At 38.7% G+C, this 12,115-nt stretch overlaps 1 protein-coding gene across 4 annotated transcripts in view; it reads left to right on the top strand.

Moving 5' to 3' along the window:
- The window catches only part of rasa1a (RAS p21 protein activator (GTPase activating protein) 1a), a 74,937-nt gene that overhangs the window by 49,519 nt on the left and 13,303 nt on the right, over positions 1 to 12,115 (top strand). For all 4 annotated transcript variants that reach the window (XR_009826565.1, XM_062050943.1, XM_062050944.1 and 1 more), the window contains exons 7-18: positions 1,388 to 1,440; positions 1,533 to 1,683; positions 3,325 to 3,403; positions 3,625 to 3,748; positions 7,147 to 7,303; positions 7,387 to 7,474; positions 8,963 to 9,043; positions 9,134 to 9,291; positions 9,371 to 9,447; positions 9,553 to 9,725; positions 9,807 to 9,966; positions 10,152 to 10,294. Coding sequence is in view for 3 of the 4 variants with exons in the window: in XM_062050943.1 (XP_061906927.1) it covers positions 1,388 to 1,440; positions 1,533 to 1,683; positions 3,325 to 3,403; positions 3,625 to 3,748; positions 7,147 to 7,303; positions 7,387 to 7,474; positions 8,963 to 9,043; positions 9,134 to 9,291; positions 9,371 to 9,447; positions 9,553 to 9,725; positions 9,807 to 9,966; positions 10,152 to 10,294 (1,444 nt within the window). In the remaining variant the exon portion in view is untranslated. The remainder of the gene's footprint in view (positions 1 to 1,387; positions 1,441 to 1,532; positions 1,684 to 3,324; positions 3,404 to 3,624; positions 3,749 to 7,146; positions 7,304 to 7,386; positions 7,475 to 8,962; positions 9,044 to 9,133; positions 9,292 to 9,370; positions 9,448 to 9,552; positions 9,726 to 9,806; positions 9,967 to 10,151; positions 10,295 to 12,115) is intronic.

The following is a 12,115-nucleotide window of genomic DNA, read 5'->3' on the forward strand; positions in this document are numbered from 1 at the left end:
ATATTTTACGGTAATGTGTTAATAATTTCACACATAAGTCGCTCCTGAGTATAAGTCGTACCCCCGGCCAAACTATGAAAAAAACTGCGACTTATAGTCCGAAAAATAAGGTAAATGTTTCAATGTATTTTTGGTGAGTGTTATTGGCAGTTTAACAACATCAACACAATATTTAAATGAGTTCCCTATTCTCTATATAACACAATTGTTTGAGCAAAACAAAGTCAGTAGTACACGATAACTAAACAAAAGTAAAAACTGTCTACTTATACTTAGTTTTTTCCCCCCCTAAAAGTCGTCCTGTGTCCATTGAGTTAAACATGTATAAAAACAACAAAATAAAAGATTTGTAGAAAATAAAAATGTCAACCTAATCCCCCCAATATCGATCATATACTGATACAACCCTTGGTATCAATTGGTTGGTAATTTGGTTTGGTTTTAATTTTCCTGAGGGAACTCTCCTGAAGGAATCAATAAAGTACTAGCTATCTATCTATCAACACCACCATTGTATGGATCGAATGCACTTCCATCTACACTTCTTTAAGTTAGACTTTGAGTTTATTTCGAACATGCAAGCATAAGTTAAGTTTACTCAGCACTTATTTCTTGTTCTGTTTAAAGCTAGCTTAGCAGTTATCTTAGCAATTAGCATGCTTGCTCCTGGCTTGCTCTCATGTTTACCCTCGTCCTCCAGTGCCAATGATACTTACTAATGACACTTACGATACTAAGGAATGCAGTGGCCGAAGTGACGGCGTGGCGAAGTTGGTAGAGTGGCTGTGCCAGCAATCGGAGTGTTGCTGGTTACTGGGGTTCAATTCCCACCTTCTACCTTCCTAGTCACGTCCGTTGTGTCCTTGGGCAAGACACTTCACCCTTTGCCTCTGATGGCTGCTGGTTAGCGCCTTGCATGGCAGCTCCCGCCATCAGTGTGTGAATGTGTGTGTGAATGGGTAAATGTGGAAATACTGTCAAAGCGCTTTGAGTACCTTGAAGGTAGAAAAGCGCTATAAAAGTATAACCCATTTATCATTTATTTATTAGTTTATTTGCTGTAATGAAGGTGATCATTACTAGCTTAGCGGAGCAGCTCCACATTGTTAATGGAGACATGTAATTAGCTGCTAGCCGCTTGTCAGCCGGGTGACTAAAAATAGATCCAGTGTCATCCAGAGAGATTCGACCATTGTGATTGGTATTAATCAGCAATGGCGATCGTGTCCATTTTCACAAAAATCGTCCGATACTGATCATTGGCTGATTGATCGGTACATCCCTAATTTTAACACACAGGTACATAAATGAGAAAGCTGTCACTCTGATTGTTGATTTGAATTGTTCGACCACCACATAGCTAACTGACCTGTTGAAACTTCCACAGCTGGTATCACGGAAAGATTACTAAGCAAGAGGCCTACAACCTGCTGATGACAGGTGCCGTTATTCTTTGACGCTGACAAACACATTTTTATTTCTGACAGCTAAGCGTGCACTAGCATACATCTTGTCTTCCCCTTCATTCATAGTTGGACAGGTGTGCAGTTTCCTGGTGCGGCCATCAGACAACACACCTGGGGACTACTCCCTTTTCTTTCGCACCAATGAGAACATCCAAAGGTTTAAGATCTCTCCCACCCCCACCAACCAGTACATGATGGGGGGGAGGTACTACAACAGGTTAGTATGCCAATATAATCACGGTAATATAAAAGTATAAAACATACTTTTGGATGTAGAAGATAATAGCCAGCTGATGTTGGGAATTATTTTTTAAATACCTTATTTTTCGGACTATAAGTCGCTCAGGAGTATAAGTCGCACCGGCCGAAAATGCATAATAAAGAAGGAAAAAAACATATATAAGTCGCACTGTAGTATAAGTTGCATTTTTTGGGGAAATTTATTTGATAAAACCCAACACCAAGAATAGACATTTGAAAGGCAATTTAAAATAAATAAAGAATAGTGAACAACAGGCTGAATAAGTATGTTATATGACACATAAATAACCAACTGAGAATGTGCCTGGTATGTTAACGTAACCAGGTGTGAATGAATGATGGGTTCTACATGTAAAGCGACTTTGGGTACTTAGAAAAGCGCTATATAAATCCCAGGTATTATTATTATTATATTATTGTAAGAGTCATTCAAATAACTATAACATATACAACATGTTATACGTTTACCAAACAATCTGTCACTCCTAATCGCTAAATCCGATGAAATCTTATACGTCTAGTCTCTTACGTGAATGAGCTAAATAATATTATTTGATATTTTACGGTAATGTGTTAATAATTTCACACATAAGTCGCTCCTGAGTATAAGTCGCACCCCCGGCCAAACTATGAAAAAAACTGTGACTTATAGTCCGAAAAATACGGTACTGTATATCAGACCTAGGCAAATTAAGGCCCAGGGGCCGCATGCGGCCCGTTAAGCTTTTCAATCTGGCCCGCCGGACATTCCCAAATAATTTTTTTAGATCTTTAAGATGGAAACTGTAGCTGCCAATATGATGTGCAGTGATGTTTTCAAATTACCGTAAGTCTTCAACTATACAAAGTATTTCAAGGGTTGGAATCTGCGCTTTTGCATGACATACTAGTTACTATAGTAATCTAATTAGTTACTATGGTAATCTAAGTCACAGCAGCTCAGATGAGGCACCAAGCAGTGTGGGTGGGGAGCGTTTCCACAGAGTTTATCCAGAGCGGCCAGCCTGAAATGCGGGTTTCAGGGACAGGTGCGGAAGGACATTTTTACAACAAAGTTCTAAAGCTTAGTGATATATCAGATTGTAGGTGGGGTTTTTTACCCTTCACGTTCATATTTCGCTGTGTTTGTTGCATTTTTGTTGCGTTTTGCTTGATTGTAAAATATGTCGATCAAGAGGGGGTGTGACATTCATATGTTGTCAATATTCAGTGTTTTATCGTTCATAGTTAATATTGTAAATGCCACATTCTTTATTTTCATGTACATTCTGGGTGTCTCATTCAGTAAAAAAAATTAAAATTCCATTCTTTTAAGGCAGTCTGTCATAATGTTTTTAGCATTCAATCAGACATTATTGCAGGGTTTTGTATTTGTGTTCCTAAAAATAGATATACCGGCCCCCAGACGCATTTTTTTCTCTAAATTTGGCCCCTCAAGTCAAAATAATTGCCCAGGCCTGCTGTATATCATGCCTCATTCTGACTCTACTTCCAGTAGAGAGTTTAAGACCCGTCTGTTATGTTCTACTGTTCTATTCTATATTTTTATCTAAACCAAATTGTTCTTTATGTCCCATTTGTGCTAATTTTTTGTCAGTGTCGACGATATCATCGACCACTACAAAAAAGAGCAGATTGTCGAAGGCTACAACTTGAAAGATCCTGTTTCAGTGCAGGTTGGTACATGCCTTCTAAAAACATGCTACTATAATGATTAACTATAAAAACAAAAATACATTCTTTTTTATAAACTGTAAAAGCAATCAAGCCATAGCTGACAAATTGTCTTCTTTGTTTTCTCTTTTACAAAATATTTGAAGTATGTTAATTGTAATAGTATATGGAGGCTGGGTGGTCTTGTCTGTATTTGTGTTGTTGACCGTATGTATTTCATTAGCACCAAGAGCAAGTCATCACAGACACAGTGGATGGGAGAGAAATTTACAACACAATCAGGCGAAAAACAAAAGATGCTTTCTATAAAAACATTGTCAAGAAAGGCTACCTCCTCTTCAACAAAGGTACGTAACATCAGTAGTATCATCTCTTGTGAATCTGTGTTAATTTAGTTTTTTCATCTTAGTTATCGTCCACAACCTATTTTAACATAAAATAAGACGATAACTTATCAAAACAAATGCACGACTTGACTAAGACTATGACCAAATTAACTCAACAAACAAAAACAAGATTACATTTATAAAAACGAAATTCAATTATATTTAATTTTGTCATGTTGATGGGTGGGACAAATTAAGGATATGTCTAATCACAGCTCTTTAACAGCGTGCATATGAAAGAGGGACCGGGAGTTTATTACGAAGGGGAGACAATCGGATGCTTTTCCTCGTGAGATAGTAAGTTTGATATCTGACTGCCAAAACAATAATGAATGGATTTAACATGTTTCAAATCGGAATATGTGTACATCTGGGAGAAAGTGAAGAGGACACATTTAATTTTTTAAGCTATGATGCCATCAGGCGAGCCATCGTGACATCTATACAACTGTAAGTCAAAGCTAATTCTACAGTATTACTGTATTTTCCAGACTATAGAGCACCCACTAAATTTCAGGGTACATTTTTTTATTCCATATATCCTTCGCACCATAAGTCGCAGATATATACTTTGTGAAATGAGGTATTTACACAGAGAGATTTTGTAAATGTTTGTTTACATACCTTAAAGGCCTACTGAAATGAAATTGTTTTATTTAAACGGGGATAGCAGATCCATTCTATGTGTCATACTTGATCATTTCGCGATATTGCCATATTTTTGCTGAAAGGATTTAGTAGAGAACATCGACGATAAAGTTCGCAACTTTTGGTCGCTGATAAAAAGGCCTTGCCTGTACCGGAAGTAGCGTGACGTCACAGTTTGAAAGGCTCCTCACATTTCCCCATTGTTTACACCAGCAGCGAGAGCGATTCGGACCGAGAAAGCAACGATTACCCCATTAATTTGAGCCAGGATGAAAGATTCGTGGATGAGGAACGTGAGAGTGAAGGACTAGAGTGCAGTGCAGGACGCATCTTTTTTCGCTCTGACCGTAACTTAGGTACAAGCTGGCTCATCGGATTCCACACTCTCTCCTTTTTCTATTGTGGATCACGGAATTGTATTTTAAACCACCTCGGATACTATATCCTCTTGAAAATGAGAGTCGAGAACGCGAAATGGACATTCACAGTGACTTTTATCCCCACGACAATACATCGGCGAAGCACTTTAGCTACGGAGCTAACGTGATAGCATCGGGCTTAACTGCAGATAGAAACAAAAGAAATAAACCCCTAACTGGAAGGATAGACAGAAAATCAACAATACTATTAAACCATGGACCTGTAAATACACGGTTAATGTTTTCCAGCCTGGCGAAGCTTAACAATGCTGTTGCTAACAACGCTATTGAAGCTAACTTAGCAACGGGACCTCACAGAGCTATGCTAAAAACATTAGCTCTACGCCAGCCAGCCCTCATCTTCTCATCAACACCCGTGCTCACCTGCGTTCCAGCGATCGACGGCGCGGCGAAGGACTTCACCCGATGCATCCGTGCGGTCGGCGGCTAGCGTCGGATAGCGGGTCTGCTATCCAAGTCAAAGTCCTCCTGGTTGTGTTGCTGTAGCCAGCCGCTAATACAACGATCCCACCTACAACTTTCTTCTTTGCAGTCTTCATTGTTCATTAAACAAATTGCAAAAGATTCACCAACACAGATGTCCAGAATACTGTGGAATTTTGAGATGAAAACAGAGCTTTTTGTATTGGATTCAATGGTGTCCAAATACTTCCGTTTCAACGATTGACATCATGCGCATACGTCATCATACATAGACATTTTCAACCGGAAGTTTAGCGGGAAATTTAAAATTGCACTTTATAAGTTAACCCGGCCGTATTGGCATGTGTTGCAATGTTAAGATTTCATCATTGATATATAAACTATCAGACTGCGTGGTCGGTAGTAGTGGGTTTCAGTAGGCCTTTAATGGTTTCCAAACGGTGTCTGTAACATGGCAGTAAAACGGCTGCTCAAACAAAACAGAAGCCATCGTCATGGACCCAGCAGCTGCGGAAGCTAGCTCTACAATCAGCTGAACAGACTCAATAAGTCCACGGTGACGTCTTAGTGGATTTACTAAGGAAATTGTGAAACTGGAACAATACAGAGTGCCATTGTTAGGTGGTAATACTAAGAAAACACTCATAAACGTGTTAGCATATTATCTAATGCTAACAACGATAGCTTCATTACATTACGATAGCAGATATGCTTGAAAACACTCCTACAGACATCACACATGGGATGGCTTAGTAAAAAAACATTTTATTATTTATTTATTTATTATTTTCGTTATATTGTAAAACTTACAAACTTTGCTTGGAGTGATGACTAAAGAATCCGTATGAGTAAAAACGCTATGGACGTCTAGAGGACTGCTTTTCTACTTCCAGTTGAAAGCACTAATTGAAAGGGAGCAAACTTGTCCAAACGATGGCACCATAGCACAAACAATAACACACCTTTTCAGTGTATTAGCTTGTTTTTTGTTTTTTAAAAGCTATTTCCATTATGGCCATCAGTGAAGAAAAATCCATAAATTAGCCGCACCGTTTTATAAGCCTCAGGGTTCGAAGTGTAGGAAAAAAGTATCGGCTTATAGTCCGGAATTTACGGTACAACTTCTATACTTCTCTGCCTCAAGGAATCGTTTATTTAATGGTAAATCTAAAGGCATGACAACTTATAATGTGGTCCAACGCGCTTACGTCACATGCAGCAAAAGTAGAAATAGATGCAGTGTTTCCTATATATTTATTTATTTGAGGCGGACATATACTAACAAACGAAAGATTCCCCCCTCCCCCATCCACCACGCGCGCTTGTGAAATGGACAAGCGCTAGAAAATGGATGGATTAAATTTGCGCTGCCACATATGTGTATTTGCTGCTTCTGGTTCTCCCACAATCATAAATAAATTATGATAATAGCAAGCATTGTAACTCCAAATTTACATACCTGCTTTGCCAGAGAAATAGCATAAAAAAATATATCAAAAGTGCCTGAAAGGTATTTATTGACATTGACCTGTAGAGCTAAATATGACTAAGTACATAATTCCTGACCATGCTACTTATGTGTTAAACACATGCTTTGCAGGTAGTCTAAATAAATGTGGTATCAAATCATCTTTGAAGAGGTCTTATCCTTCATACTTTATATTTTAGTCCACTAAATTCACTGTAATTTTAGCTGACTAAAATGTTGTGCAATTTTGTTGACTAAATCAGTTTAGAGGACTTAAACTAAAATACATTTTTGTCAAAAAAACTTTGAGTAGAACTAAATCAAAGTCAAAATGAACACTGTTGTGAATGTGTTCTTATATTTAATGTTCTCACCATCAGGCAAAGGCAAACGGTGGAAGAATCTTTACTTCATCCTGGAGGGCAATGACGCCCAGCTGATTTACTTTGAGAGTGAGAAAAGAGCCACAAAACCCAAAGGGCTGATCGACTTAAGCGTGTGCTCCGTATATGGTGTGCACGACAGTCTATTTGGCAGGTTAGGTGTCTTTGGTATAATTTAGTGAAGTTAGGAGGAACCCGTAGGTAATTTTTAAGTTCCTTTCTTTCCCCCATTTTCAGGCCAAACTGTTTCCAGATTGTTGTCCAGCACTTTAGTGAGGAGCAATACATCTTCTACTTTGCAGGGGAGGTTCCAGAACAGGCACAGGTATTGCTGGGGTGAACTTTAAAAAAAATCTTAAAACATCTTAATCTCTGTTTTTTAAGAGGAACTGCCCTTTTTTTGGACTTTGCCTATTATTCACAAACCTTAGGTAAGTCAAGGACACATGTTTTTCTTTTTTTAATGCATTCTAGCTCGTAAATAAATGCTGGCAAGAGTCAGCTAACAATGGTAAGATAAGCTTTCCAAAAACGTCCTTCAACGTTTTATATACACACTGTAAGTACAGTATATATATATATATATATATATATATATATATATATATATATATATATATATATATATATATATACATTTAATGTAGTAACATTCATAATAACATGTAATATTTACGTTATTACTATTTCTAATCATGGTAGACTGCGACAACTTATATTTCGAGTTTAAATGTACAGTGGGTGGGCTACAAGTTTTAGAAGCTTAGTGATACACGGATCCAGCAAGTAGCAGTATTGCTAAGTGCTAGTTAAAAAGTACAAACTACGAAAATAACACAATCACGTACTGTACAATCTCTGCTCTTACTGGGACTGATGTTCATATCTTCTCGTTTAAACAAATAATTAATAATAATCCGGGTTATAAAAAAAAAGGTGACTGCAAACAAGTGTCTTTTGGTGTCTTTCTCCTCATCTTCTGGTCTAAGTTGAAGGTCAAAGTTGATAAACTACTTGGTGATGTAGAGGTGATCTAGCAGCTCACCGGCTCAGTATGTCAATACTACATAAGCTACTTACCTCTATGTGATCAAGACGGCGCTAAAAGTAGTTCCTCGGCGTTGGCGCGTATAATAACAATGTCGCTAATACTTAATAATCAGGTTACGACATGCAAATGGGTCAGTATATGCTTTGGTATTTTAATTTTCTTTTCATAAAGGGATATTGTATAACAAAATGACTGGTTTATTTGAATTTCGTTTTAAAATACAAAAAAAGACAATTGAAAAACAAAGCATTTTTCTTTTTTAGTTTTGAAAAGAAAAATGAAGATCCCCAGTAAACAAAAATGGAAAAGCAGGCCAAAACGGATGGTTTTTCATCTGCTGACACCGGAGGTTTTATTTTTATAGTGAAAGCGGGGATACTACAGTACCCATGTGTCTGGCTAAAATGTCTTTGGATCTCTACACAGAAAATATTTTCGAAATGGCACAACGAGGTCTGACATCTGCATATGCACATATAATACGAAGTGGAGGCAAAAAGGGATTCGATCGCGCTTCATAATACAAATTTTCTTACAGGACAGTCCGCGGCTGCATTGTAAGCCACCTAGTGCTTGCTGTATATTAAAAATCTAAATGCATTAAACAAGAAAAACATATGTGTTCTTGCTAACATAGGAATAGGCCCAATTTAAAAAGAAAAACAAAGTGCAGTCCCTTTCAAGAACTAATCTTTCAGTATTATACTTTTACCATGCAAAGCGGTTTTAATCTTATTTTTTTTTATCTTGACTTTTTCCAAGGATTGGATGAAATGCCTTCAAACATTCTGCAGTAATTTAAGGAAAACAACACAACCCACTTCTAACAAAAGGCTAAGACAGGTATCCATGCACGAGTCTTTAAACTGCTAGGTGACCCACAACAATGTATTTATGTACTTTTATAGTACTGTACCTTTCTTTCTTTCTCAGGTAAGCAGCCTGGTGCTTTATGTGGAGGAGGCCCATAAGCTGCCAGTGAAGTATTTCACTAACCCTTACTGCAACATCTACCTGAACAATGTCCAAGTGGCCAAGACGCACCCTAGGGAAGGGCAGAACCCTGTTTTCACTGAGGAGTTTATTTTTGAGTGAGTCTCCTTCACAGTGCACAGTCGACTTTGTCTCTTCTTGTTTTCTAAATTCTAAACTTTACTCTTCTGTTTTTAGTGATCTTTCAAGTGAAATCAACAGATTTGAAATCAGCCTGAGCAACAAAACGAAAAAGAGCAAAGAAAGTGACATATGTACGTGCCTATGTGTTTTGATACTGCATGTATACTCACCAGTTTTTTCCATTATTCAACTTTTTTTTTTGATATGTTGATTTCCTCCATTCTACTCTCCATCAGTATTCATGCGTTGCCAGCTGAGCCGTCTGCAGAAGGGCCAGATGAGCGACGAGTGGTTCCATCTCAGCTCTCACGTACCACTCAAGGGCATCGAGCCGGGCTCATTGCGTGTACGCGCCCGTTACTCCATGGAGAAGATCATGCCGGAAGAGGAGTACAGCGAGTTTAAAGAGGTCAGATCCAGTGGCAATTTGGTTAGCCCTACGCTGTCTAGTAGTGTCTACAGTGATCCATGTCTGTGTGGCCTCCTGTAGATGATACTGCAGAAAGAGTTCCATGTCATCTACGCTCTGGCCCACGTGTGTGGTCAGGACCGCACCTTATTGGCAAGCCTCCTTCTAAGGATCTTCAGACATGAAAATGATGAAGCCCCCCTTCTCAGGACTCTCAATGACCGAGAGATTAACATGGAGGGTAAGACTTGGACACACACTCACAGCTGAGATGTTTTAAGACAGAGTATTTTTCTCTTGGAGATAAAATTAATCATCCAATCAGTCCACATGGCGCTCTAATTATTGCATCCACAGAAGCAAATTAATCACACAAAGGAGAATAAAACAATAGTCTGAGATAACCCTTTTTTTTCTTGTGGACAGATGAAGCCACAACTTTGTTCCGAGCGACCACACTGGCCAGCACACTGATGGAGCAGTACATGAAGGCCACGGCCACGCCCTTCGTCCATCACGCTCTGAAGGACACTATTCTCAAGATCATGGAGAGCAAACAGTCATGTGAGGTAAACTTAAGAATCTTACTCAACTCATTCTCAAGTCAAGTTAAATTTGAATTAGGACCAATTCACAACAAAAGGCATCGTGTTGCAAATCCAGTGCAAAAGTGTCTGCTTCTCAAACACTAAATCAATTATATGAACCCTACAAACACAATGAAAAACATCCCCTCTCTAAAGAAGAAAGTCCTGAATTGAGACTTAGCATAAAGGTGGCTTTTTTTTCTTAAGATACAGGGACAGAGAGACACTACAGTGAAAACAATCATTCTTTTTTCATGATTTTACATTATGTGTTTGATTTGTGCAACAAAAAATAGAAAATATTACAGGAGCTCCCCATATATATATATATATATATATATATATATATATATATATATATATATATATATATATATATATATATATATTTTTTTTTTTTATTTTTTTATTTTTTTTTATTATTATTATTTTTTATTTTTTATTTTTTTTAAAGTATAAAAGTATTCCACTTGAATGCAACCGACTAGCCCATCTTGAAACATTAGAACAGATTACAAAGGACATTGAGTGATGGTAATCACTGAATTTATATTTATAATAATGGTTTAGTAATGGGCGGAACGGTGGGACAGGGGTTAGTGCGTGTGCCTCACAATAAGAAGGTCCTGCATATATACACATTCCCTCTGTGTACTCCGGCTTCCTCCCACACCCAAAGACATGCTATGTCGGTTTCCTCCATGCTACTGTTCCTCAGTAGATGGGATAGGTTGATTGGCAAAAGTAAATTGGCCCGAGTGGTTGAATGTTGTCTGTCTGTTGGCTCTGCAATGAGGTGCCGATTTGTCCAGGGTGTACCTCGCCTTCCGCCTTATGGAAGCTGGTAAAGGCTCCAGCCCCCCGCAACCCTGAGAGGGTCAAGCGGTAGAAGATGGATGGATAGATGGGTATGGTAATAACAATAGGGCCTGAAAGGGCACTTCATTTTGCAATGCATTGGGGGGTCTGGCTAGCTATAGGGCTTAAAAGTGCGACGTGAGAGTTTGAGAAGGATTTGTCCTGCTTCTTTTTCACACTTCATATTCACTGTTGTGAAGGAAGTAAGGTCGTATCGATAGCTGCTGATGTTAGCATGTAGCAGCTAAAAGACACCACTGGGACTAAAACATGACAAAACCGAGAAAAGAAACAAAGGTTTGGAACCTAAGAAACAATCCAGAAGAACACAAAGAAGAAGGAGCAAACATGTTGGTAGGAAAAGTTGAAGCAGAGCCGGAAAAGATGAATAAATCTTTCAGCTACATGTCCGGGGAGCTTAGCGTCCTTGCTAAACATTAAATCGTGCTGCAGGTCCTGGTGAATGAAGTGAAACAACTACAGCAAGTTGTGAAGGAGAAGGATACTAAAATTGACGGCATGGAGAGACAAATTGAGGAGCTGGAACAGTACACACGGATGGAAGATGTGATAATATCAGGCCTTGAAACATCGCACCATTTCTATGCTTCCACGGTCAGGGGGGGAGACGCTGGAGGAGACACCCCGACCGAGGATCAGGAAACACGGAAACGGCAAGTGTTGAAGTTCCTACAAGCCAGGACATCAACATACAGAGCTCCTGTGTAGCGGCTTGCCACATGCTTCCCAAGAGGGACAGAAACACAAAACCTGCCATCATCATACGGTTTGCAAACCGAAAAGCATAAAGTTGAGCTGATAAAACAGGGCTACAAGCTAAAGGGAACGGGTGTTCTTGAACGAGCACCTTACCAAAATAAATGCTGATATTGCCAGGCATGCGCGCATATTAAAGAAGCAGAACAAGATACAAGGAACGTGGAC

Source organism: Entelurus aequoreus, linkage group LG06, assembly GCF_033978785.1.
Source record: "Entelurus aequoreus isolate RoL-2023_Sb linkage group LG06, RoL_Eaeq_v1.1, whole genome shotgun sequence".
Taxonomy (NCBI): domain Eukaryota; kingdom Metazoa; phylum Chordata; class Actinopteri; order Syngnathiformes; family Syngnathidae; genus Entelurus; species Entelurus aequoreus.